Source organism: Wolffia australiana, chromosome 15, assembly GCF_029677425.1.
Source record: "Wolffia australiana isolate 7733 chromosome 15, ASM2967742v1".
In the NCBI taxonomy this organism is placed as follows: Eukaryota; Viridiplantae; Streptophyta; class Magnoliopsida; order Alismatales; family Araceae; genus Wolffia; species Wolffia australiana.
Genome location: NC_135849.1, coordinates 9,532,441 through 9,559,259, shown reverse-complemented (window position 1 = coordinate 9,559,259; position 26,819 = coordinate 9,532,441). Strand labels below are relative to the sequence as shown.

General features: G+C 41.8%; 3 protein-coding genes across 4 annotated transcripts; 2 read left to right on the top strand and 1 right to left on the bottom strand.

The window, feature by feature from the left end:
* Positions 1-3,458: 3,458 nt before the first annotated feature.
* LOC144712868 (cyclin-dependent kinase B2-1-like) lies at positions 3,459-5,196 on the top strand. The gene is made up of 8 exons (XM_078587236.1): positions 3,459-3,765; positions 3,838-3,979; positions 4,051-4,112; positions 4,185-4,296; positions 4,370-4,463; positions 4,547-4,616; positions 4,687-4,825; positions 4,903-5,196. Exons 1-8 carry the CDS (start codon positions 3,551-3,553, stop codon positions 4,993-4,995), a joined length of 927 nt encoding a protein of 308 aa, XP_078443362.1. The 5' UTR covers positions 3,459-3,550; the 3' UTR covers positions 4,996-5,196.
* Positions 5,197-5,875: 679 nt separating this feature from the next.
* LOC144712652 (uncharacterized) lies at positions 5,876-7,288 on the top strand (the record flags this gene model as incomplete). Its single annotated transcript, XM_078586921.1, has 2 exons — positions 5,876-6,115; positions 7,102-7,288. Coding segments are annotated over 2 exons (411 nt in total), but the record flags the coding sequence as incomplete, so codon positions are not given.
* Positions 7,289-7,995: 707 nt separating this feature from the next.
* On the bottom strand, positions 7,996-22,999 carry HBT (CDC27 family protein). 2 transcript variants are annotated; one of them, XM_078587234.1, is made up of 16 exons: positions 22,773-22,999; positions 22,271-22,343; positions 21,806-21,906; positions 21,039-21,085; positions 15,193-15,290; positions 14,719-15,005; positions 13,515-13,661; positions 11,614-11,857; positions 11,012-11,241; positions 10,876-10,941; positions 10,301-10,420; positions 10,008-10,084; positions 9,379-9,498; positions 9,094-9,313; positions 8,224-8,505; positions 7,996-8,136 (listed from the first exon to the last, which is right to left on the bottom strand). In XM_078587234.1, the coding sequence occupies exons 1-16, from the start codon at positions 22,875-22,877 to the stop codon at positions 8,086-8,088; spliced, it is 2,268 nt and encodes a 755-aa protein (XP_078443360.1). In that variant the 5' UTR covers positions 22,878-22,999; the 3' UTR covers positions 7,996-8,085. The 2 variants fall into 2 exon arrangements, with proteins under 2 accessions (XP_078443360.1, XP_078443361.1); XM_078587235.1 differs by having other exon boundaries at positions 11,626-11,857; positions 22,773-22,998.
* Between the last annotated feature and the right edge of the window lie 3,820 nt (positions 23,000-26,819).

Below are 26,819 nucleotides of genomic sequence, written 5' to 3'. Positions count from 1 at the left end.
TGATCATCTTCTAGAACGATTCGAAAACGCCTTGGCATGGGCGAAATGTACATGCCCTAGATTCATGTTTTGAATGCATCAGCACTTCTTTTTGATTTGGATTCAAGATCTGACTTTTGATAATTAATTCTTAATCATTTTAGGACATTTCTGCTTCATTACATTTTTAATTTAGGGTCGAAATTGGGGCTTTCCCCAATTTCTTCACTTTCTCTCTCTAGGTTAATTTGATTTGTTTCTCTCTCTAGATTTCGGTTTTTATTATTTAGGAATTTAATTTAATATATAAAAAACCCAAAAATAAAATTTGAACCGAAAATTCAACCATTTTGAACTCCAATTCAAAAATCACTTTCTTGATTATTAATTTCCCAATTTTAATTCTGAAAATTATTATAAATTTTATTAAATTGGGAAATTAATAATTTATATTTTTATGAGCTTAAAATAATAATAATATTCTTATCTGGAATTATCTGACCGAAATCAAAATTAAGTTTTACTTAATTTTGATTATTTTAAGAATATTATTTAATATTAATTGAATTAAATATTGCAAAATTCAAAATTACTTGACTTGATTCATAAAAATTGTTTGAAAATTCTGAATTGTTGCCTCCTTGCGGATCGACCCCTTGCTTGCTCTATATTCTTATTTAGTAATTAAGGGAATTATAAATTTATTGCATAAGTCTAAAAAGCGCAACGACCACGTAATTTTACGTGATTTTTCGGCTTATCACGGAGGAGGGTACGCAGTAATTTGCATATAATTGAAGCGTTTTTAATTGATTTTGCTGCTTATGTTATTTGTATGCGCAGATTGAAATTAAGTGAAATTGATAGAAAGAAACATTTATAAAATTAATTGGCCAATGAAAATCCAAAAAATTAGGTGATAACTTGCAAATTATAATGTTAAATTGATGAATATTACATACATATATGTGTTTTACTAGCCATATTTGCATGTTATCATTCATAAATGGACATAAATGACTTGCACTCCGATTATATGATTGTTTCTTATTTTTTTAGTATTTTTACATGGTATTGAACCTCATTGAATTGAAGAAATTTTTTTACAGGGCATAAAATACTTGGCTAGAGGTTGGTAAAGGCTTTATTAATTTTCTGGAATTTTTTCCATATTTTTTAATAATTTGTTTACCATTATTTAACCTATAAATGATTTTTATAATAAAAAGAATATTTTCACGATTTATTTAAGATTTTCAAATGTGTTTTTAATGAATTTTGTGGCATCCACATCATTCGCCCAAAAATTCGGGTGAATGATTGGATGCTTTCAATGAACGTTTTAGTGGCTCATTATGGCGTGGCAATGCGCGATGCCATGATGATCAAATCATTATTGCCTGGTGCAGGCAACGAGAAAAAGGTACATTAGTCTTCTTATTTTATTTGGCTCTTTTGTGCAATAAATGCACGCAGAGAATTGATCTCCGCGTGCATTTATAAAACAAGAATATTCTGTGTATTTAATGCATGTGGAATAGATTAGCTGCGTGCATTGATTGTACACGGTAATCGATTACGCGTGCATCTAATAGACGGTAAGCTCACCTTTCTTATTTTATTTTATTCAAAACAAAAACTGCAGCGTATGTGGCACAATTTTAGCCACACAAAAGTTATATTTTTTATCTCTCTTTTGACAGCAATGATTGCGCCAATTCAGCGCGCAAATATATGGCAATGCGAGATCCGAGGAAGGTGAAAATAGGGCGACGAATTAGAAAATGCCATTTCTATCTTCTTGGAGGAGGGATAAAATTAATCCAATGGCTAGGATTAATCAAAAGTAAAATGATGATACCGTGAGATCTAGCGGTCCGTTTGCGCTCAAATTTTGAGGGTAGGTTTGTCTTTTCATCCTCTACGATCTCGATGGGTGGATTTTTAAATGGAGGTCGGAAGAAGGGAAATTTCACTTTTGAAAGCTCTCCCCAAGGATTTGGCTAGGAAAGACACAGGTGATGTTTTGGAAGTCGATTGATCTTGGTTCATCATTGAAAGTTGTAAGTTTCTAATTTGGTTTTTGAACTTCTTCTTGAATGATTCTAAAATGCCAAGGCATGGGCGAAATGTACATGCCCTTGAAGTTGATTTAAAATGAAATTAGCATTGCATTTTGATTTTTATTCAAGATCTGACTTTTAATCCTTAGTTCTACATTGATTTTCATCTAATTTGGTATCTTAGATCTCTGGATTAGGGTTGAATTTCACTTTAATTCATTTTTCCCCAAATTCTTCTACTTTCTCTCTCTAGGTTAATTCGTCTAATTTATCTCTCTAGATTCAAAAATTGATTGTTTGAAAATACAATTCAATATACAAAAAACCTAAATCCAAATTTTCATCCAAAAATTTGTCCATCTTCAAGTCCAATTTGAAAATTCCCTTTCTTGCTTATTAATTCCCAAATTTTAGTGCATAAAAATTATCTTCATAATTATCTTGATTTGAATATTGGTAATCCGAATTAAATCGACATCAGAACCAAAATTATCCTATCTGTATTGCCTTGACTGACAATATTAATGTCAAAATTAAGCCTTTGCTAAATTTTGATTAATTACATAATTAAATTAAACATGATTAAGGCCTATTAAATGCAAAATTAATCCATTACTGAAATTATTCATTTGAAATAAGATAAAAAATTATTGCTTAGCGCCTCCCTGTTCAACCCCTTACTTTCTATACTTGGTACTAATTGATTAAGGGCTATTATAAATTTTATTGCATAAGTTTAAATCAAAACGACAGTTTTAAACACCTAAATTTAGGCTTATCATTAAGTATAATGCCAAAGTTTGCGGCTTTTTCGCAAAGATCCATGAATTTACATTAAAATACAGTCGAGAAACAAATATTAGTGAAAAAGTTTGAATGGATATTAATCTTAAAGATATACCATCTTATTATAATGTTATTAACTTCACGATTATAATCCTGCGCTTCCAAACAATTCTAGGTTATATTCTTCAATATCAGAAGTTGATTCTGGTTTAAAGTCACACCATACTTTGCAGTTATTTCTACAGATTCTATGTCATTTAGTTCCACAATATTTTGTCACTGAGTACAATGTGCATGATTAATCGCATGTAGTGTTGCCACCCACTATTGATGATATCTGTGTTCAAATCTATTGCTAATTGGACATAATTTCCACTAAAAAGCACATAACTTTGAGTGTGCTAATTCTTCGTTGAAGTTTTTACCCTTAAACTCTAGGTCAGGAGAGATCTACTTTCGAAGAAAAAAGCCTCCAAAAGATAAAAAAAGGAAAATTAAATATTAACTAGGATCGAATATCCTTTTTTCGATTCGGATACTTCACGGTACCAACGGTCGGATCCGATTACGGAGAGGAGGCTCTTGCCAGGTGGCGTTTATTCAAAATTTGAAATGACAAACGGTCTGCTTGCGGAGGAAGAAAACTCCCCCCGACAGAGCCAGTTCTTGATCTTGGCGACAGTTCGAGCGAGGAAGGGAAGACGAGAGAAGAAGCGAGCGAGATGGGCGGAGAAAGAGTAATGGATCTGTACGAGAAGCTTGAGAAAGTCGGCGAGGGAACCTACGGCAAGGTTTACAGGGCGAGAGAGAAGGCCACGGGGAAGATCGTAGCTCTCAAGAAGACCCGCCTTCCCGAAGACGACGAGGGCGTTCCTCCCACCACTCTCCGCGAGGTCTCCCTCCTCCGTATGCTCTCCATCGATCCTCACGTCGTCAGGTATCACCACCCGTCCGTCTCACCAATCTTTCCCTCTATCTTTCTCGCTAAGTAAGACCTATTTCCACGCAGATTGCTCGATCTCAAGCAAGGGAAGAACAAGGAGGGCCAGACGATCCTTTACCTCGTGTTCGAGTTCATGGACACCGATCTCCGCAAGTACATCAAGTTGTTGCGCCAGCAAAGGGCTAAGATTCCTCCCCACATTCTGAAGGTAAACAAGTAATAATTTAATCCATTTCCTCTTCTCTTCCTGTATGTAAAATCCAAGATCTCGGTGTGCAGAGTCTGATGTACCAGCTTTGCAAGGGCGTGGCCTTCTGCCACGGCCATGGAGTCCTGCACAGGTAAAACCTTTGGGTAAAAGAAGGGTTCAATCTCGTTTGTCAGACAGCAATCTCTAACTGGGCTATTTGCAGGGACTTGAAGCCGCATAACCTTCTGATGGACATGAAGACAATGCAACTCAAGATTGCAGATCTCGGGCTCAGCCGCGCTTTCACCATCCCCATCAAGAAATACACTCACGAGGTGAGTACCCTCTGATCAAGAACCAAGATTTCTGAGTGGTTATTGACTGGGCTGGGCTGGACCGTTGGATCAGATCTTGACACTGTGGTACAGAGCGCCGGAAGTGCTCCTCGGTGCGACACACTACTCAACCCCCGTCGATATTTGGTCTGTGGGATGCATATTTGGTAAGCAACTCCTCTTCATTCTCTCTTCCATTTCAAGTAATAATTGAAATTGGCAACGTGAAACTTGGTTTGGAAAATTGCAGCGGAATTGGCAACTTCTGAAGCTCTCTTTACTGGGGATTCTGAGCTGCAGCAACTTCTCCACATCTTCAGGTTTGTACTTCTTTTCTTCCTTCTTTCTGCAAAATGGGTTCTCGTGTTGAAGGAATTCTGGGTGTCGCAGGCTTCTAGGCACGCCAAACGAAGAGACGTGGCCAGGAGTTAGTAAGTTGCCCAACTGGCATGAATATCCGCAGTGGAGTCCCAAAGACATCGCCTCTGCCGTGCCCAAGCTAGAACCCAGCGGCGTAGAACTTCTCTCTGTAAGTTGCTGAGATACTTCTCTCGGTAAATAAGAGATGGGAATGCCTGAATTTTCCTGACTTTGATGATGATGCAGATGATGCTTAAGTATGATCCGGCAAAGAGGATTACTGCCAAGAAAGCCTTGGATCATCCCTATTTTGACGACCTGGACAAGACAAATCTTTGAAAACTTGTGTGTGGCTCTCGGTCGTTTAAGTTCACGGCCGAGATCTCTCTTTCTATATTGTCCATAGATAGTGTGATGTTCTGCTCTTCTGGAGCAGCTCCATACCCCATCCATAGTGAAAGACTTTTCGCGGTTTAAGTAGAATGGAGGATTTTTTCGCTCTGAGTAGCCATTTATAATGGGATGACCTTTTTTGGAATATTTTCCTGGAATATTTGATTCTTGCATTCATGTATGACAGAATCAGCGAAAAAAGACAAGGCAACCAATTCTTGCAATTTTTTGCGCAGTTTCTAACAGAATAAGATATAGGGAAATGAGAGGAAAATATGCTCACTGTTTTCTTGGCATGCCCCTTATTGTTTTTGGAGGGAGAAATAGGAAGAGAGAGCAAGAGACAGAGGGAGGGAGAGAGAAAAAAAAAGGAAGAGAGAGCAAGGGAAAGAGAGAGAGAGAGATTGGAAGAGAGAACAAGGGAGAGAGAGAGAGAGAGAGAAATAGGGGAAGAGAGATAAGAAATAGGGGAAGAGAGAGAGAGGAGGAGAGCAAGGGAGAGAGAGAAGAAGAAAAAGAGAGAAAAGGAAGAGAGAGCGAGGGAAAGAGGGAGAGAAAGAGAGAGAGAATGGAAGAGAGAACAAGGGAGAAAGAGAGAGAGATAAGAAATAGGGGAAGAGAGAGATAGGAATAGAGCAAGGGAGAGAGAGAGAGAGAAGAAAAAGAGAGAGAAAGAGAGAAAACGAAGAGAGAGCAAGGGAAAGAGGGAGAGAGATAGAGAAAAAAAGGGAGAGAGAGAGAGAAGAAAAAGGGAGAGGGAGAGAGAGAGGGAAGAGAGAGAGAGAGAGAGAGGAAGAGAGAACAAGGGAAAGAGGGAGAGAGATAGAGAAAAAAAGGGAGAGAGAGAGAGAAGAAAAAGGGAGAGGGAGAGAGAGAGGGAAGAGAGAGAGAGAGAGATTGGAAGAGAGAACAAGGGAGAGAGAGAGATAGGAAGAGAGCAAGGGAGAGAGAGAGAGAGAGAAGAAAAAGAGAGAAAGAGAGAAAACGAAGAGAGAGCAAGGGAAAGAGGGAGAGAGAGAGAGAAAAAAAGGAGAGAGAGAGAGAGAGAAGAAAACGGGAGAGGGAGAGAGAGAGATTGGAAGAGAGAACAAGGGAGAGAGAATAAGGGAGAGAGAGAGGGAAAGATAAGAAATAGGGGAAGAGTGAGATAGGAAGAGAGCATGGGAAAGAGAGAGAGAGAGAGAAAGAGAGAAAAGGAAGAAAGAGAGAGAAGAAAAAGGGAGAGTGAGAGGGAGAGAAGAAAGGGACAGAGAGAGAGAGAGATTGGAAGAGAGAACAAGGGAGAGAGAGAGATATGAAATAGGGGAAGAGAGAGATAGGAAGAGAGCAAGGGAGAGAAGAAAAAGAGAGAAAAGGAAGAGAGAGCAAGGGAAAGAGGGAGAGAGTGAGAGAGAGAAAGGAAGAGAGAGCAAGGGAAAGAGAGAGAGAGAGAGAGAAGAAAAAGTGAGAGGAAGAGAGAGAAGAAAGGGAGAGAGAGAGAGAGAGAGATTGGAAGAGAGAACAAGGGAGAGAGAAAAAAGGGGGGAGGGAGAGAGATAAGAAATAGGGGAAGAGAGAGACAGGACGAGAGCAAGGGAGAGAGAGAAGAAAAAGAGAGAAAGAGAGAAAAGGAAGAGAGAGCAAGGGAAAGAGGGAGAGAGAGAGAGAGAGAAAGAAAGAGAGAGCAAGGGAAAGAGAGAGAGAGAGAGAGAAGAAAAAGGGAGAGAGAGATTGGAAGAGAGAGCAATGGAGAGAGAGAATAAGGGAGAGAGAGATTGGAAGAGAGAGCAATGGAGAGAGAGAATAAGGGAGAGAGAGAGAGAGAGAGATTGGAAGAAAGAGCAAGGGAGAGAGAGAAGAAAAGGGGGAGCGAGAGATAGGAAGAAAGAGCAAGAGAGAGAGAGAGACAGAGAGAGAGAGAGAAAAGATAAAGGGAGAGGGAGAAAGAGAGAAAAAAAGGGGGAGAGAGAGAAAGATAGGAAGAAAGACAAGGGAGAGAGAGAGAGAAAAGAAAAAGGGAGAGGGAGAAAGAGAGAAGAAAAAGGGGGAGAGAGAGAAAGATAGGAAGAAAGAACAAGGGAGAGAGAGAGAGTCAGTAAAGAAAAAGGGAGAGGGAGAGGGAGAGAGAGAGAAAGAAAGGAAGAGAGAGATAAGAAAAAGGGAGAGGAAGAGGGAGAGAGAGTAAGGAAGAGAGAGAAAAGAAAAAGGGAAAGGGAGAGGGAGAGAGAGAGAGAGAGAAAGTAAGGAAGAGAGAGAAAAAAGGGAGAGGGAGAGAGAGAGAAAGGAAGAGAGAGAAAAGAAAAAGGGAGAGGGAGAAAGAGAGAAGAAAAAGGGAGAGAGAGAGAGAGAGAGAGAAAGAAAGAGCAAGGGAGAGAGAGAAGAAAAGGGGGAGAGAGAATTAGTAAGAAAGAGCAAGGGAGAGAGAGAAGAAAAGGGAAGAGAGAGAATTAGTAAGAAAGAGCAAGGGAGAGAGAAGAAAAAGGGAGAGAGAGAGAGAGAGAGATAGGAAGAAAGAGCAAGGGAGAGAAAGAAAAGAAAAAGGGAGAGAGAGAAAGAGAGAGAAGAAAAAGGGAGAGAGAGAGAGAGAGAGATAGGAAGAAAGAGCAAGGGAGAGAAAGAAAAGAAAAAGGGAGAGTGAGAAAGAGAGAGAAGAAAAAGGGAGAGAGAGATAGGAAGAGAGACCAAGGGAAAGAGAGAGAGAGAAGAAAAAAGGAGAGGCGAGAGAGGGAGAGAGAGAGAGAGAAGAAAAAAGGAGAGGCGAGAGAGGGAGAGAGAGAGAGAGAAGAAAAAAGGAGAGGCGAGAGAGGGAGAGAGAGAGAGAGAAAGGAAGAGAAAGAGAGAGATCGAGAGAAAAGGGGGAGAGAGAGAGATAGTGACGCTAAGAGACTCAGCCAGATTGGTGCATACACTCTTCGTAGCAGACAGGCTTACCAGAATCGCCATCTCAAAATGACGAGGGGAAGAACAGAAAAGAATAAACTGTCTCATAATATTTAAGCATAGTACCTCCACATAACAGCTAAGAAAATCCGCCCACCTTCATTTGCCTATCTCGTTCTAAAGAGAATCTTCCATCTCATCCGGCAGATAAAGCTTCTCAATGGCAGACTGTCAACAAGAACGCAACATCAGACAAAAAAGAACACTTTGTTATGAAAATCGAAGAGAAAGGAGAAAAGAGAGCCTGTCACCCACCTTAATGGCAGCAACATCGGTCGCAGGCGGCTTGAGGTCGAGAGCAAGGCCATAATAGAACATGGCCTTGTCGTGCTGGTTGGCGCGCTTGTAAATCCTGCCCATTAGCGCATAAACACTGCTCTCGCGGGGTGCAAATTCCTTAAGCTGGTCCAGCACCCCCAATGCTTCGTCGTACCTCTCCATGCTCACCAATATGTTCGCCTTCTGATACACTGGCACAGGGTTCTTTGGGTCCGCCTTAATCGCCCTCTCCATCAACTCCAGCGCCTCCACATCCCTCTGCCCGGCCAAAAAAAGAATGAAAATTCAAGATACATACATAAATGCACACATGCATACAAAAACAAATACATGCACGAGGATAGACGATGACGAGTCATCTTCGTCTGCAGCCAGAATGAAGAGGACAAAATCATCATCATCATCATCATCATCAACTCATCATTTGAAATAGCAAAATAGAGAGAGCCCCAGAAGAGCAAAATCATCGGTAGGGCTCAGCACACGTCAACAGCCTCAACAATGTCATCGACCCACATTGATGGTGAGGATTCCATTGACTGATTTTGGACGACCAATGTCGATGGTGATGTTGTCTATTCATCGTTGACGATTAACGTCAACTGGCCTCCTCAACCGTCATTTTTTAAAATTTTGGTCAAAATCAACAGTAGCATCAATTCACACCAACATCAACAGCCTCAGTGACGATGATGTCTCGGACGCATGATGTTAATGTTGCCATTGACGCCATTGTCATCGTCAAACGTCATCATCATCCAAACATAATGAATCCCAACTTAACGTCATCCAGATGTCGACGTCCAACCCCAGCGGGAAGAGAAGAAAGAGCCAGAAAGATCAGACCTTCAAAGAGTGCATGGACATCCCCAGATAGCATGCTAGGACAGATGACCGCGGGTTGATGCGGAAAGCCCTTCGGAAATGGTGTTGAGCAAACTCGAACTTCTCTTGACGGAGATAGACGACCCCAAGACCATACCACGCGTTGTAGTGCCTCTCGTCCACTTGGAGGGCGCTCTGATAGCACTTTACACCATTTTCCAAGTCCTCCAACACCACGTACCTGAACAACCAACGTTATGTCACCAATCAAAAGCCTCTTTCTTAATTTAGATTAGTGCCACATACTCATGGCCGCAAAGGGTGTGTGCATAGGTGAATCGAGAGTTGAGGTGGATAGCGCGCTGGAAGTTCTTTAGCGCAGTTTCGTGGTCCTTTTGCAAGCTGTAGCAGTTTCCTATGGCACACCTGGAAATAACACACCACGTCACAATGACGTCATCAACATCAGCGTCATCAAAATAGTCAATGTCATCTTCGACTACCCTAAGATTCATCTACATCAACATCAATGTTGTTGTCACAGTCAACATCAACCGGTCTAGTTGACAACGAGGATGATGGGATATCATGGACGGTTGAGGGTGAGGACAACATTGATGTTGACATTCGTCTCTGATGTCGACAACATCCAATGTCAATGCGAACGATTGATGACATCAGCCAAGTCACATCGACGTCTTGTCAACATCAACTGGAGGAGTCAAATAGACAGGCTGGCATCAAGCCCAGTCTTGTTCATGGAAACCCTAGACGGTTGACATCAACGTTGACAGCCAATAATGTTGACTACATCATAGACATTGTCAGATAGTCATCAATGTTGACATCAACGTCTTGCGTCAATCCTATCACCGTGGCGTGATGAGGCCGAGGTAAATTGGCATAGTCTGAATTCCTGAGATGTGGCTCGATACCATGCTTGGGGAGACAAACGGTCAGTAGAGATGAGCTCTTGCGCAAGGTAACTCAGTTTCATTTCTTCCTTCAAATGCTGAAAATAAAATGATGAGAAAAAAGACAAATATCAAGGGTCATGATTAATCAAACTTGACTATTATGAAAAATTCTAATAACTCATGGTCTGGAAATAGGGTTACAAGGCAATATATATTATGACAACATATCTACAGCGCGTCAGTCCCTCCGAAATGTGAGACCAAAAAAAATGATCAATAGGAAACAGCATCAGATGAGGTATGTTTCTTACGTAAAGAATCGTGGAATATATGTCCATTCCCTCTAATGTGTAGGGTGAAATGCTGCGAGCCAGACTAAACACACGGTCAGCTTGGAAATAGTCTACTAATTCAAAGTGCGCCTTCCCCACCTGAAATCAAAAGCCCAACGTAATCTATAAGATGAGTACACATACACCAGTTTACGATTAATTTGAAAGGTTAATAAGCATTTAAACTTGATTGAAAAATTTAAGCATAAATATTGAATAAATACATCCTAACATTGTAAAACTTAGGCATACACCATGTGCCCTAGTGTTCCTATATTTTAAAGATTATGGGACGGGTTACAAGTTCTTGTCTGCAGGTATTTTTGTTGGACTGTTAGAATATGAACTTGCTCGGCTCCTGAAACTAAAGATTGAAGACCATGTAAAGGTAGCACGAGGTGTCAGGAAATCAAAAAACAGTGTTCTGTACTTGAATCTGATATGCCTTTCGGTTTGTTTCAAAAAGGTCCAGAAGTTTTGAAAGGGAAAAGGAACTAGTGTTATTGATAAAATGATAAACATCACAGAAATAAACCTAAATCAAAAACATGTACCTGGCAAAGCACCCATCCTGTATTATAGTGATGACTTGGTAGTTTGAGATACATGGCCAATGCTTCCTGGCCATCACAAACACGGTTCACAATAAGTTCAGTCAAGAATACGTGCGCTATTTTTTTCACAATGTACCTGACATCTGTATGTACATGATAGCCGGTATCCTTCCCCGAGAATCCTTAGCAGACTTAAGAACTCAACAGTGCCAGTTAAATTCTTTGAAACAATAGATGAGGCCCCAACTGCGTTATTGTCCGTTCTTTCACTTTCAGGACATTTTCCTTCCATTATGTTTGATAGAGAAGTCGAAGTCAAGGCCATACTTTCTGCACGGGAATCATCGAGGGCTTCGGATCTTCTCCCTGCAATTTAGGGATATCTAGTGAATTATTGAAATTCTATTTGACCATTGTTACGAAAGACATGTAACTTTATACATTTTGTGGCCTCCATTACAAGTATAACGGAGTTGAGTGCACCAAGATAATAGCATAATCTACCAGTATTGTAAGAGTAATAGCTGCACGATATAAAAGCAATATCTATATGCATTTCTGTGCTTAGATCTCTGATCGAGGTTGGTCTTTGCTAATTATCCCATTCATAACTTCAAGCTGGAAAAAAAGGGCAACTCCTAGCTTACAACATAGCATGGTGAAATTGCACATCATTGCATCAAGTGCACATTGACTGCCTGGAGTTATTAAAAAATGAAGAAAATTTTAATAAATTACAATCAAACAAACCCTCATCCAGACTTTCGGTTGCCCATGATTGGCCCTTCCTAACGGTCACAGAGCGGAAGTTCAATGAGCTGATCTTTGGAGATGAAGCAGAAATTCCACTTAGAAATTTGGCAGCAGAATGATTGATCCCATTTCCTCCTGCTTGTGAAGCAGTTGAATTTGAATTGCTCACGTCACCAGAGAGTCGTGTACTGCGACGCAGTCCTGAGTCAGAAAATAGTCTTCCAGAAACCTGCACTTGAATGATATTTATTGGTCAACTATTCTTCTTCCAGAAATAAAACTTACCCTGATCTGATAAAATTAGCAAAGATGGATTGTAACAATATTAAACAAAGGGCAACAATCATGAAAATAATCACAAATACTATGTTTAAAAAAAACTCAAATTTGCCGTAAGCAAAAAGAACCTGACTCAATGAAAACTATAGTGTTCTCCGACAGTGTTACCAAAGATTAATCTAGAAAATAAGAACGCAAGTTCAAGATTATTCACCTACATCATAGTGACAATATAAACCTTCGAAAAACAATAACATAAGTAGCAGCTGAATGGAAACTTCTTCCTACCAGAAAAAATAAAAACCACATTAACTGACGGCAACAAAGGATTATAGTGCAGGGACGCGGACGGGACGGTTTTTTTGTCCCAGGACAAAAAAACCGTCTCATCCAAGGGTATGGACGAAAGACAGGACGAAGATTCGTCCTGGGGATGACGGGACGGGAAGGTTTTCGTCCGGTGGGACGAAAAAACCGTCCGTCTGGAGGACTTGGACGATGGACGGACGAATAGTGGACGAAAATTTTCAGATTCCTTGGTTCAACCTCAGTTCTCCGCGTTTTCATTGAATTTCAAACAATCGGCTCAACAGAACCGCGGAAATCTTCAGATTCCTCGGATAAACCACGATTCGCCGCGTCGTCATTGCATTCTAACAACTCAGCTCAGTTCAGATCATCTCTTCAACCGAACCGCGGAAATCTTCAGATTCATGGGATAAACCTCTGGGATTTCTTCGATTTTCCGACATTTCAGTTCAATCCAGACCGTATCTCTTTAACCCAACCGCGGAAATCTTCAGATTGATCAATAAACCTCCGCGTTTCCTTCGAATTTTCAGACAATTTAGTTCAGTTCAGATCATATTTTTCAACCGAACCGTCCTATATATTCTGATTCCTCGGATAAAACTCCGCGTTTTCATCAATTTTCAGTCGGAGTGGGTGGAGGGTGGCTGTCTGCAACCTGCTGTCGGCCTTGTTTCGAAGGAAGAAGCAATTAGGGCAGGATGAGGGATGGCCTTGTTTCAGAAGACCTTTAATTAGATTTTAAAAAATAAAACTGGTTTTCTTTGTCTGGGCCGAGGGACGGGACGGTTTTTTCTTGGACAGGATGAAAAATCGCCCCGAGAGGACTGGATGGGACGGTTTTCGTACCGTCAGATGAAAAATCTGTCCCGTCCGTTGTCCCTGCACTGACTCTGGACGTGCGGGACAAAATTCGTCCTGTCCCGTCCCGTCCATTGTCCACGTCCAGGACAATCCGGAACTATACCAAGGATGGACCACCTATCCCATGCGATTTGATCACAAATCCAGAACGGGTCGGTCAATAATGAACTTTATGGACGGCCCAGCACAACTAGTTCAGGGGCAGCCCTGCCCGGGAATCCAAGAAGATACAGATAATGGCTATGTGGATCAGGAAACAAGGCCCAGGGGTAAAAGAATTTTGCTTTTTCCAGCAGTAATATACTAACAGACCGAAATAAAATAAAAAATAAAATTAGGAAGAATGGAGTCCTAGCCCCACACAAAGAGAGTTAACAAAAATAAAACCTTAAATTTGTGGAAACAAAAACTACCAGTTAAGGAACAGCTCTTACTTTTCGCAGTTTTCCTTCATCCATGAATTTTCGACGCGGAGCTTGAACTGATGGATTGACGGCTGCTCTTGCAGAGCTGTCTCCAGCCAATGCGTGAAGGCCTTGATGTACGTTCCTACAAGGTGGTGGCGGTACACCTCTTGATAACTGCAGAAGACAAAGTTAAAAAAATCGTTAACATGAGCTTTTGTAGTAACAATGACTTTTTTATTATGAGTAAAGTGATTTTAGTGATATTTGATGCAGTATGGACAATATTTCAGTGATACATACAACAGTAAAGTGATTTCAGCGGTAAAGGATTCTGCGAACAATATTTGATACAGTATGGAATGAAAAAACGCAACTAGAAAAAGCGATTTTTTTTTTGAAATAACACGAAAAACTGATATTAAAGTTGCGTCCAAAATTCCTCAAATACTTATAGTGGAGAACTCTCTCTAATATCCCATTAAACAAAAATCTAGGTCCTATCTGGAGAGTAACAAACATAGAAATAATGCCCCTTCTCCACTCTAAGGTCATATAGTCTAGCAATGACAGTACCGGCTCCAAATCAAGATGCTAGCCAAAATGTAAAACAAAATGGGTCAAAGCTGAAACAGCCTGAAGTTGGCGATTCGTCCGAAGTTTGCTGACTCAGACAAGTCTACAAAACATAGCCTCAAGCATCGTGATAATCTGAAAACGATAACTAGCCGAAGAGCAGATTAATCAACTACATGTAACATGCTGGCAAGCGAATTTTAATAATGTACGGCAAGCTAAGAACACAGATTTCCTTCCTAATTTTCACCATGATGTGAGTCGAGTAATTATCTTCCAAAAATTCCTTCATAAGGTAAATAGTGATTTCAAATGAATAATGAACACTATCATATTTGTAAGGAAATAGTCTAGATTTTTTTCCCAGAAAAATACTCAACATCACCAGTTTATCAAAAACTTTCCCTCACTAGAAGAACTTTCTTGACCTTTTATGAGCTACAGCGAAATTTACAGTACATTCTACGAATGAGAACATTTATAAAGATGCAGAAAAAAAAGAAGAGCAATGAATCCCCGCATAAGATCTCCATTCTCATGAGAAAAAGTTCGATCACTGTCTTCTACTTTCTGAAATATTGTTGAGCATCAAAGTTACAAGATGAATGAAGAACAGCCGAATAGAGAAAACAGAGCAGGAAGAAAACATCTATCATACTTGTGCTGTAATTGGCGAAGGAGTGCTGTATAGTGGAGCACTTGACAAGCCATTATTTAAGTGTGCCCCTCCATGCCAATGTCCAGAGACCTCTTTCTGAACGTTAGAATGAAGTAGTTTCAATTGCCTCGGGCTCACGTCATCAGCGCCAGTTGACCTTGTAGATGGTACACAGGCATCCTCAGAGCCAGTTGGTGGGTTTTGAGGTTTTATTTCGGGTAAATGGAGCGACTGAGCACGAAGAGCAACAGAATCAGAGAAACATTCATCTGCATCTACTGCTTCACCTGTCAATAACCACACATAAGATTCAACTTCTTCATTTTGACGGAAATTTTTCATAAAAGTAATCTGGTCGGGGATCAGTACCCTCATAAAATTCATGCCCGCATTCAAAAGAAGGTACATATATATATCACTTAGAATAATGGAGAAAAGAAGTAGGACAAAAGCAAGAGAGAGCCAATGACATACCTAGAGCACAGAGTTCTTCATAAGCGACCCAGAGAAGGGGATCTATTGCTAAGGCTTTGGTGAATTGCTCAACTGCGCTTGCTCTACGATCTGTATACCTATGCAACCCAAAAACGTTATAAGCTAGCACACAAACTATAAAGCCATTAACAAAAAAGCCAAGCAAGATAATTTGAACTTGTTGACATTATTGTCTCCTTTCCTTTTTTCTTTTCTTCTTTCTATTATTAGCTCCTTTCTATTATTAGCCCATTAAGGGCCCTTTCTATTATTAGCCCATTAGGGCTCCCTATAAAACCCCTTGTAATCTCTTTGTTTGAGTATCAAGAATTGTTCTTTCTTCTTGTCTTCATGGTATCAGAGCCCTAACCCTAACCCTAATCCGGGTTCCTGGGCTCGACCGTAGCTCCGATCTCTGGCGTTTCTACATTCGCCACGATCTTGAGCTCCTTCTCCTTCCGGTTGGCTACCTGCTCCTGGCGGCGCAGCTTCTTTCCGGCCACATTTCCCACTTCCCGCACCGCTCCCTCCTCGGCTGTGCTTCTCTCGGCAGCGTCGCTTCCTCTCGACCGCGCTCTCCTCGGTCGCGTCGCGCGCTCCTCCTCGACTCTTCAGCCGCGACGCAGCCAATAGCCGTGGGCGTTCCTGCAGCCGTGTGCTCCTCGTGCGACACTTCATTCTGTGATCAAGATGACGGAGCCTGTATCGGTTTCCGGTGTGACGCCAGCATCGACGCCAGCATCGACGCCACCCAGTGTGGGTCAAACGACAAATGCTTCGGAGGCACCTCTTGGGGCGGGGGATTGGGCGGCTTCACCTGGACCGTTTTCTCTGCCTCGGATGCCTCCAGATGGGATGTTCACCGGCTTTAACCTTCTTCAGTGGCAGCAATATGTCCAGATTACTCTCAAGGGACGACTGATGCGTCATTTACTTGAAGAAGGGCCTTCCAAGACAGACTCCAAGTACTATGACTGGCTAGACGTTGAAGGGGTGGTCCATCGATGGCTTTTGGATAGTATTTCACCGAGTATCAAGGGTGAATTTCTGTCTCTTGAGTCTGCCCGGGCCGTGTGGGAAGCGGCCCTTGACAGCCACTCCAAGAAAAATAATATTGCCACACTGTATGAGCTAGTGCATCGGGCCGCCAATCTGCGTCAAGGAGACAGGACGATCATGGAGTACAGCACAGAACTCATTTCTCTGTGGAATGAGATTGATCACTACATGCCTCCGGACCCTCACTCGGTGGATCGCAAGTACACTCTTCAACTTCGGGTTTTTCAGTTCCTTATAGGACTTAACCCGGAATATGAAGCGGTACGGGCTCAGCTTATACACCGGGAGAAAGAGCTTTCCTTCAAGGATGCGCTTCGCAGCGCGAGAATTGAAGAATCTCGCTTTCAGCAGTCCCAGACCCCGGCTTCTGCACTTGTAGCACATTCGTCTTCCTCCACGCGCTCCTCGGTGACGACCACATCGACTGGAGCAGGAGCTTCGTCTCGTGGTCCATCTACTCGGACTGAGGAATCCTCCAAAGGTGATCCTTCCCTTTTCTGCAATTACTGCAAAAAGCGGGGTCACTCCAAGGAGACGTGCTTTAAGCTTCAACGGAAGCGAACACAACAGAGCAATCTCGCTACGGTTGCACCTTCTGTGGAGCGTCAAGTGCCTCTGTCCTATGGTCTTCTTCCAAGTGGAGCGTCTTCGGCGAGTGCTTCTCTTCCCGGCTTTACACCTGAAGAAGTGGAACGTCTTCGGCGATTGCTTGACCCTCCAGTCGTGGGCTCGTGCTCTCTAGCTAACGCGGTATGTCCACCATTCCTTCTCCTCCTCCTTCACCATCTCCGCTGCCATCATCATCCACTTGGCTTCTTGACTCTGGTGCCACTGCCCACATGACACCCAATCCTCGAGCTTTTGTGACCTATGAACCCGTTTCCGGCTCCTCCAAAGTTAAAACAGCTTCCGGTGATCTTCTCACTGTGGCTGGGATTGGTCGTGTGTCTGTCTCTCCTTCGATGAACCTCACTAAAGTCCTTCATGTTCCACGGCTTGCTCATCATCTTCTTTCTTTATCCCGCCTTGTTCGTGATCTGAACCAAGATCTTACATTCACTCCTAATACCTGTTTTTATCGTGATAAGGTGTCGGGGAGGACAATTTCCATTGCTGAGGAGCATGAGGGTCTCTATCTTGTTCGATCTCCCTTGTCTCCCTCGCTGTTGCTGCCGCTGCAGTTCCCTTCGGCGCCTCATGAGCGTTTGTGGCTTCTCCATCTACGCCTCGGCCATCCATCCTTTGCTACTCTTTATCGTTTATTTCAAAACTTTTCCAAGGCCACTCTGTGGACCGCTTTGTTTGTGATGCTTGTCGAATTGCTAAACATCATCGCATTCACGATCCTATTTCTTCTTCCCATTTGACGACTCCTTTTGCTCGCTCACACCGACGCGTGGGGACCTCCCCTGTTCATAGCACGTCCGGTGCTCGGTGGTTATGTATATTCATTGATGACGCTACTGCTTCACGTGGGCCTATCTCTTGAAAAATAAATCAGAGATCTCCTTGTTATTCCTCAGTTCTACTCTCTCATTCAAACTCAATTCTGCACTTCTATTCGCCGCCCGCTCCGACAATGCCCGAGACTATGTCAATTCCACGTTAAGTACTTTCTTCCAAGAAAAAGGCATCATCCATGAAACCACATGTCCTTACACCCCCAGCAAAATGGAGTTGCAGAACTAAAATTTCACACATTTTTAAATGGCTCGAGCCTCTTATTTCACATGCATGTGCCAAAGTATTTTGGGCTGAAGCTGTCCTAACTGCCATTCATCTTCTCAACCGTCTTCCGTCTCGCATACTTAACTACTCTACTCCCATTGATTGTCTCCAGCATTCCTTCCCAACATTTCTCTCCGAACCAATCTTACCCTCGTGTCTTTGGGTGCGCTTGCTTTGCTCCTAACCACCATCTTGGTCGTGACAAGCTTGATCCTCGGCCATCCAATGTGTCTTCGCTGGCTATTCTTCTACTCAAAAGGGTTATCAATGTTATCATCCACCCTCTCGTCGATTTATTGTCACCAAGGATGCTACCTTTGACGAATTCACTCAGATTACCCCTCTTCTTCTCCACCTTCTCCTTCTTTACCACCTCAATCAGATCCCCTTGAATTTCTTATTCTTCCTAACTCATCTCCCTCGTCACCAGTCCCAAGTCCTTCCTTGCCTGTTCCTCTCGAAGAGCCTCCATCTGATATTCCCATGAACACCTTGTCCTCTGATCCTCTGTCTGCACCAATCCCAAATCCACCTGTCCTTACTAAAGATCCATCCTCTGCTTCATCGAACCCTCCTGCAGAGTCCCCATCGGATCCCTCTATCCCACTATGTTGTGCCCCTTTACCTATACGCCGCGTTCGCCAGAAAACGCTATGGTATCACTCTTGCTCGTCGCAAGCCTCGTGTTCCTCCTACCCCTGAAGTTCCCTCATCCTCCTCATCCACTCCTCTTGAAAATCCTTCATTAGCACTTGTGTCTTGCCCTCATCCTTCTCCATTGTATCCATTAGCCGCATCCATCTCATCTCATCGTCTTTCCCCATCCTACCACGCTCTTCTCACCTCCTTTGACACTATCTCCCTTCCAAAGACGGTGGACGTAGCCCTCTCTCTTCCTCATTGGCGTCGGGCAATGGAGGAGGAGCTACAAGCACTTGCCCTAAATGACACATGGAATCTGGTTCCACTACTGCCGGGCAAGCACTTGGTTGGCAGTCGTTGGGTTTATGCTGTAAAGCACAATTCCGACGGCTCTATTGAAAGGCACAAGGCACGTGTTGTGGCATTGATTATCAGGAAACGTTTGCCCCTGTGGCCAAGATGAACACTGTCCGGATTCTCTTGGCTCTTGCCGCCGATCGGGGCTGGATATTGCAGCAATATGATGTCAAGAATGCTTTTCTTCATGGTGATTTGACTGAGGAGATCCATATGGCCTTACCTCCTGGATATGCCTCCTTAGTGCCGTCTACTCCGAGTTCAGTTGTTTGTCGCCTGAAGAAAGCGCTGTACGGTTTGAAGCAATCTCCTCGTGCTTGGTTTGGCCGTTTCACCATGGCCATGAAGAACCGGGGATACCGTCAGTGTAATGGAGATCACACGCTTTTCTATCGTCATTCCACGTCCGGGGGAGTGGCTATTCTTCTCGTGTACGTGGATGACATTATCATCACGGGTGATGATACGGAGTCCATTACTCAACTGGCTATGTATCTGTCGTCGGACTTTGCCATACGTCATCTTGGCCCATTACGATATTTTCTTGGTATTGAGGTGACTTATTCTTCGAGTGGGATTTTCATCTGTCAGCGGAAATATACTGTGGATCTTCTTTGCGAGCTGGGAAAGGAAGACTCCAAGCCTATTTCGATACCGATTGATGTGAGTCATCGACTTGGTGCGGATGAGAATGAAGATCCGGCTGAGCCCGGACAATATCGAAGACTTGTGGGCAAACTGCTCTATCTCACCCACACCCGTCCCGACATTGCATATACAGTGGGTGTTCTAAGTCAGTTTATGCAGAACCCTCGAATGAGTCATCTTCATGCTGCCCATCGCCTCCTCCGTTTCTTGAAGGGCACCATTGGCCGTGGATTAATGTTTTGTCGTCACAGTGGTATGCGTCTAGAAGTCTACACTGATGCCGATTATGCAGGATCTGTGGTTGATCGTCGGTCGACCTCTGGGTACTGCACCTTCTTGGGAGGCAATCTTATTACTTGGAGGAGTAAGAAACAGAAAGTGGTCTCTCGATCAAGTGCTGAAGCGGAGTTCCGTGCCCTTGCGCATGGTCTTTGTGAAGCACTTTGGATTACCCAACTGCTTCGTGAACTAAGGTGTCCGGTTTCTTCCCCTGTTCAGCTGTTGTGACAACAAATCGGCTATCAGCATTGCTCATGATCCCGTCCAGCATGATCGTACAAAACACATTGAGATCGATCAACATTTCATTAAAGAGAAGCTTGAGTCGGGAAATTTCTGCACGCCATATGTTCTGTCAGTTGAACAGCTTGCAGACATCTTCACCAAAGGGCTTCATGCCCCTCAGTTTGAGGAGCTCTGTTCCAAGCTGGGTGTGGAAAACATCCACGCTCCAGCTTGAGGGGGAGTGTTGACATTATTGTCTCCTTTCCTTTTTTCTTTTCTTCTTTCTATTATTAGCTCCTTTCTATTATTAGCCCATTAAGGGCCCTTTCTATTATTAGCCCATTAGGGCTCCCTATAAAACCCCTTGTAATCTCTTTGTTTGAGTATCAAGAATTGTTCTTTCTTCTTGTCTTCAGAACTCTTCACAACAATGGCTACAGGCCCTCTTGCCCTCTGTCAAGGATTCGTCATATTGCGGTCATTTTCTTCATATAGTTACACAGTAGATTTTACATTGTAAATTCCACAGATACGGAGATTGATAACCGTAGCATGAACCCAGAGAAAGTAAAAAAAGGCATAAAATTCCATTCACGTTAATGTCATTAACAAAATATTTAAACAAACTATTCGCGAATGGACTGAGTGTAACTTGTCAGATGAGCAGTCATATTTTTTGGTGTAAGTTGATGAGATGACCTGTTCCCCCTCTGTAAGTAGCCCCATCAGCACATAAATATATCAGTCCAACTGAAATAACTCTGGGTACACGGAATTGATTGGCTAACTTGGATGATTTAGATTGGGATTAAGACACTGAACGCATGGAGCTAAAAAATTAGCCAAATTAAATGCGCGCTATAAGCTAAAAATAAACGAAATAAATTAGCGATCGGGCAGATTAGTACCGGTATATGAGACCTAAAAGATAATGACCGGCTGCTCCATTGGGAACCTGGAGCAAAGGCGAAAAAAAGGAAATTCAAGTTGAAATCAAGTACATATTGGTTCTCATAAAATCACAATAAATCAGGCAAAAAATTGCGTTGAGTCATTGTATAATGAGTTTTGATAAGGCAAATAGATTATCACAAAAGTATCTGATAGCAAACTAAAGTTGTTAAAATATGTAAAGAGTTTCTATTGATAATGAAACTACAAAAAGAGGAGGTGTGGTCCATGGACTGGGACACGCATTAAACCTTTATGTACCCAAGAATGGCAAAAAATCGATTTTTGGAGAATAAACCTCAGTTTCTCGGTTTTTCTGCATACAGATTCCTGTTGCCAAGGATGCTTAAATATATCATGCTTGAATTTTTTTTCACATAATTCATATCCATAAATATCTTCAAATTAAACATTTTTTATCCATAATGCATTATTATTCCCTAATTTAGATGAGTGGATATTATGGACCATGCTACTGCAATGAAAGAAATCGACAAGATGATGGTAAGCGGAACCGGTTTCACAACAGATGGCACAGTGAACCGCTCATGATATTGAAGTTATCAACGAATATAGCAAACCACAAGATTCTTATTCATCCCAGGAGTGACCAACATGATAGGGATCTGCAATGATGAGGCGTAAAAAGTAGAAAACCATGAAACAAGCTAACCGCAATTTTCTGGACATTTCTTGTGTTTGGTGTTTGAGAAGAAAATAATACCTCTGCATTGGGTGGACAGAGTGCAGTTTCAGCTTCACGAAGAAGGTTCATCTCAAAACAGGCTATTGCAAAAAGATAGCGGGACTGAGGCATCTTTCGTTCTTCTCATGTAAGAAAAAAAACATATTTCAGTAGGCACATAATGAGCGGTCGTCAAGATACTTTGATTCGAAGATATGACTGAAATTCTTTCAAATTACATGTCACATGAGACAAGTTCAAAATTTTAACACGGACAGGACTGAAAGAAATGCGTAGGAAAAACAAGGAAACACGAGTATGCAACATAATCCCAATAAAGAGGACTAAATAAACGATCAAGGGTTTTACTAGATTGTCACTGGCATGCTCAGAGTAAAAATACAGCAGAGAAAGAAACAATTTATAGCATCCCAAAAATCAATTGTAAGGAACGTCACGACCTCATCTCACAAGGCATAAAAATTATTGTGGGATTTCATTTACCCTTCAGGATATGATAGGCGCAGTATGCTTGATTGTTCCGCAGATAACAAGTCGCCAGAAGTTGATAATTCACCTATTAAATTCGAATAGAAAAAACTCCCAACGTGAGACAGCATAACACAACTAAAAATGCCTAAAACTATAGCGCCACCCACAACCCATCTCTCCCAGAAGTGTCCGCGATGATTCTCGCAGAAAATCAATGGGAATAGAATTATGGAGAAAGCCATGAACTGAATAACGAACATAGGGAATAGTTCAAAAGACCAAGCCTCCACAGACAAATATAGTCCCAGCCCGATTCGAAAGAAGGATATTTTTATGAAGGGACGACGATAGGGAACTTTTCCACGCTCGAAAAGTTTACAAAACTACACTCGAATACTAACATCAGATACGCCGGCCAGAAACATAACTTGAAATCTCCCGTCGGAGACGTTTTAAGGAGGTGTGAGCAGGGGAAGGGGAGAGAGAACGAGAAAGAAAGATCGGAATACTTCACCTCGGAAGGAAACTCGGCACATAATCGCTCGCAGAGGAACATGGCGTTCCGATTCATGAAGAGACGAAGGCTGTACTGAACGCACTCAGTCATCAACGACTCCATTCCTTCCAAGCACGCGATCGGAGATTGCGAAGAGGGAAAGAGATCCACAGAGAAGAAGCGCCACCTCGATTCGAACTCGCAACGGTGTTCCTCCGCAGTTCCTCTTTTCAAAAGTTCGACATTGATATGGGACTTTATGTTTAATATCATTTAAAAAATGGCTAGCCCCAAGAAACTTTAGTTCTTATTTCTGTGATTTTTATTTAAAAAAGGGTAAATGTTAGACGGGAAATCTATTATAAATCTGGGTCAAATCCTAAATCATGTATTTTTTGGTGGGTGTATCATTATGCATTTCTATTTTATGCTACATTTCAATAGCAGCTCCGTTAGAACAACCAGGAGATTAATAACATGATGGAGAATACTAGGTTTTAATAATAATAAAAAAGAATGATTTTTCATTGAAATATTCAGTTATTTCTAGTCAGCTCCACTTGAGATCTCTTTTCTAAATATGTTAGTATATTACCTGACAGGAACATATCAATTGAAAATTTATCCGAGACGAACAATTCAATTTTTATATTTAATTCAACTTGTATGAGAAATAGGGTCGATTCCGAATGCGTATATATTTTTATATTTAGATATATAGACTTTCTTATATTTGTTATAAGGTTAAATTTTAGAAATATGATAAATCAAGGAAAATCCTTTGATACAGAGTACTTGTTTGATAAAATGCCTCAGTAAGGCTGCGGTAACCAATCTCGAAGAAAATTCAATCAACCAGTAAGATAAAGCAAAGTCATCAAAAATTAACAAAGTACTGATTGTTTATCATCCGAAGTGAGTGAAGGAGAGTGTCGATTCTACCCTGAATTGAAGATCAGGGGGTGGGGACGCCGACACCCGCCCCCTAACATCAATGTGAAGTTTCCTCCCTTTCTCCTCTCCAGTGCGGGCATAGTTCGTCATCTTCTTCAGCCTCCTATGGCGTCGTCTTTAGATCTAAGAGCATTAAAAGGGGTGTCACACCCCTATTGCTCAAATCGCCTTAGAAGTATCCTTCATCATCTTGGATCTCAGCCAAAGGATCCAGAAAATGAACGCTATGGAGCCCTTTTAAAGGCCTCGGAAGGATCTTCCATGGTCACCAATGGAGGGAGACAGTTCTGGGGTCCACCCAGGCTGTCGGATCGCCTGACGCGGTCCTGCCCTTGGCTGCAGACCACCGCCGGCTTGCCGCAGATGATGGCTAGAGGCAGAGATGGAGGGATCTGCCCATGGTCGTCTGATCCGTGTAAGAGTGAGACCAATGGCTACGATAAAATTGTAGTGGTCCACTATTAAGTGGTGCACCCACCATGCCACATCAGCCTGTCCCATCAGCATGATGCATCAGTTTCTTATCATAACCCCTTTGTAATTTGTCAATCACTCGACCCATTCGTCCTCGTTAGTCATCATGGCCAATCAGAAGGCCTAAAAAAGAATGAAAACACATTAAATAATAAGAAACAGATCTCACCGTCCGATCTTCTTTAAGAACACTGGACGGCTGAAATCTTGTCCGTTTACTTAAAAAATGGCCCAAAATGGTATGGGCTTTGTGTCGAGTCGGCTCAAAACCTGGTCATGATTTCTTTTAAAATTTTATAAGATCGCGGTCGCTTTGGACTGTGATCCTTTTTGTTGCCTCTCGGTCTGGCCTGATGCGAAGATGAAAGGAACATTGGGATATAAACCCATATCAGAAAAGTTCAAAACATGAATGACTATAAAAATCTCAACCCATATTATAGGTCAAAATAAATAAAGACTTCCCTCTCATTCGTTTGTGCTCATTTGTAGTTGGCTCTGTGATAGGCCTCTTGATAGGCTCCTTGGTGGGTGTTAGGCTTGTGCTGGTTGTCTTAGGCTGGATGTTGGTGGGTTTGTGTGCCTCTACACTCGCTTGCATGTGGTCGGCTTGAGTGTGGTTATGGTCGTCTTGTGGCTGGTTGCACTCGCCTACCCTACTTTTAAGCCAAAATTTTTATTTTTTTTATTTTTTTAACTTTCTTACAAAATTCAAGCTAAAATATCAAGAGGAGGAGGATAAAAACATTAAATATATTTGGTATTTCTTCAATAAGAATTAGTGGGATTGGTAAAATATATTGCATATTAAATTATAAAGTGTTATTTATACTAATTTCTTCATATAATGCATGAGATTGAAATTTCATATAAAAATGAGGATAATATAGGTAAAATTATATCAAATTGGCATTAAAAGATGCATGCTTTCATGATGCATTTAGAGTTTATCGTGGCACTCAATGCCTTGAGGCCAGCAGCCCCTAGCGTGCGCCTGTCGTAGCCGTCGTTACAAACGTATCCCAATGCCAGGTGACACCTGTGCCCATGGGTCATGGCACTCAGCACACCCACCAGTGCATCCCATCCTTGACGCTCCACATGTCACCAGCACATGCGCATATACCATCGCATTCGGCCTGCATTGGCATCGCAGTACTTGGCACCCCAAGCCTTGGTGTCGCGCACCACAGCACTACCCCCAAGGGTCTCACACACCCCATAGTTGTCTCGGCGCCCTGTGTGTCATTGCCTTAGTCTCATGGAGGAAGGTCTCCCACCCCGCGGCATGCGAACGTAGTCTACATGGCATGCACTCATGCTTTCATGTTGAAGATCACGAGCACCTAATGGGCATTAGCTTCAAAGATCAAGGTCAGTTGTCATGACCAATGATGTGTGTGGTGTTCACGCTTAATGACTTGATCCCCTATTCTGAGTCCAAGTACACGGACATGTCCTCACAATAAGCATGCAAGCCTCTATGTAGGAATGACGCCTACTTTGGGGCCTTACACCTAGGCACATAATTTATGCTTAATATGTGTGCCAATATGTGATCTAGCTATTGTGTTTGCCCTTTGATATTCATCCCTATATTTGATACAAACACTTTGATATTTGATATCTTGGAAAACCAATAAGATTTAAGATGATGATATAAGGTACTTAATGGATGTTTGAACTATAGTAGGTATCATATAAATAGTGATTGATAGCAGTACCAGATACTGGATATAATATTTGATAAATGGATATTACAAAGTACCAAATAATTGATGAATATTTCCCAGTCCAATATTAAAAAAACACATATATTGACTAGTGAATATCGAATAACATTGTTGGAGTCTCACACTCCAAATCAACCTATATGCATGCCTCGTGGTTTCCACATGGATAGTAGGGGGAGCGACCAATTCTTTTGGGCTTTGAGCATGATGTACACTAGTTTTTGGTCCATGTAGGGCTAAATTAATCTATATTTACTCACACATGGAGAGTTTATCCTTGGTCCTTGATGGTCCAGCCTACATTTGGCATTTTCGTCGCGGTAAATGTGTATATTCACCTAAAATGCAATATATGTACGAAAATGTATACTATAAAAATACAATAAAAATAACTTATGTGTTATAAAAATCTGATGTATGCATTTGATACTCGAGATTTGCATTCAAGCCTTGAGATGTAGATAAATGTTGATATCAGTTACTCAAGAAACTGATATCTAAATGTTGGCATCAATATCAAGATATAGGTTATGACATATATTTTTCATAAATGATACATGTTCATAATGATTTTGGCATATAATATGGTCATCCATGATGGATAAACACAAATGATGACCATCTCACTTGCATACACGAGCATCCTCTCTGTAGGTTTTAAATGTCGCGCTTCTTCTAAATCTTTCATTGCATTTACTTCATAATCCTCTCGTAAACTCACCCCTTATATATGTAATCTTATATCTTTAAAATTAATATTCAGAGAATCCATATGAGTATCAATTGTCACCCTCTTACCTCACCATTTCCCTCACATCTTCACTCACTATTTAAATAATATTCAGTTCCTTATCATTATTCCCCATGGAGATTAACCTTACTCATCACTAAATTGCTATCGTTC

Bases quoted from the DNA above. Each gene is read 5' to 3' on its own strand.
- LOC144712868 (XM_078587236.1), top strand. From the start codon at position 3,551: ATGGGCGGAGAAAGAGTAATGGATCTGTACGAGAAGCTTGAGAAAGTC. The intron at 3,766-3,837 runs GTATCACCACCC...ATTTCCACGCAG, and splicing joins ATCGATCCTCACGTCGTCAG to ATTGCTCGATCTCAAGCAAG. The intron at 4,617-4,686 runs GTTTGTACTTCT...TGGGTGTCGCAG, and splicing joins CAACTTCTCCACATCTTCAG to GCTTCTAGGCACGCCAAACG.
- HBT (XM_078587234.1), bottom strand. From the start codon at position 22,877: ATGGAGTCGTTGATGACTGAGTGCGTTCAGTACAGCCTTCGTCTCTTC. The intron at 21,086-21,805 runs GTATTATTTTCT...CCTTTGCTCCAG, and splicing joins TCTGTCCACCCAATGCAGAG to GTTCCCAATGGAGCAGCCGG. The intron at 10,421-10,875 runs GTACATGTTTTT...TTTTGATTTCAG, and splicing joins CAGGATGGGTGCTTTGCCAG to GTGGGGAAGGCGCACTTTGA.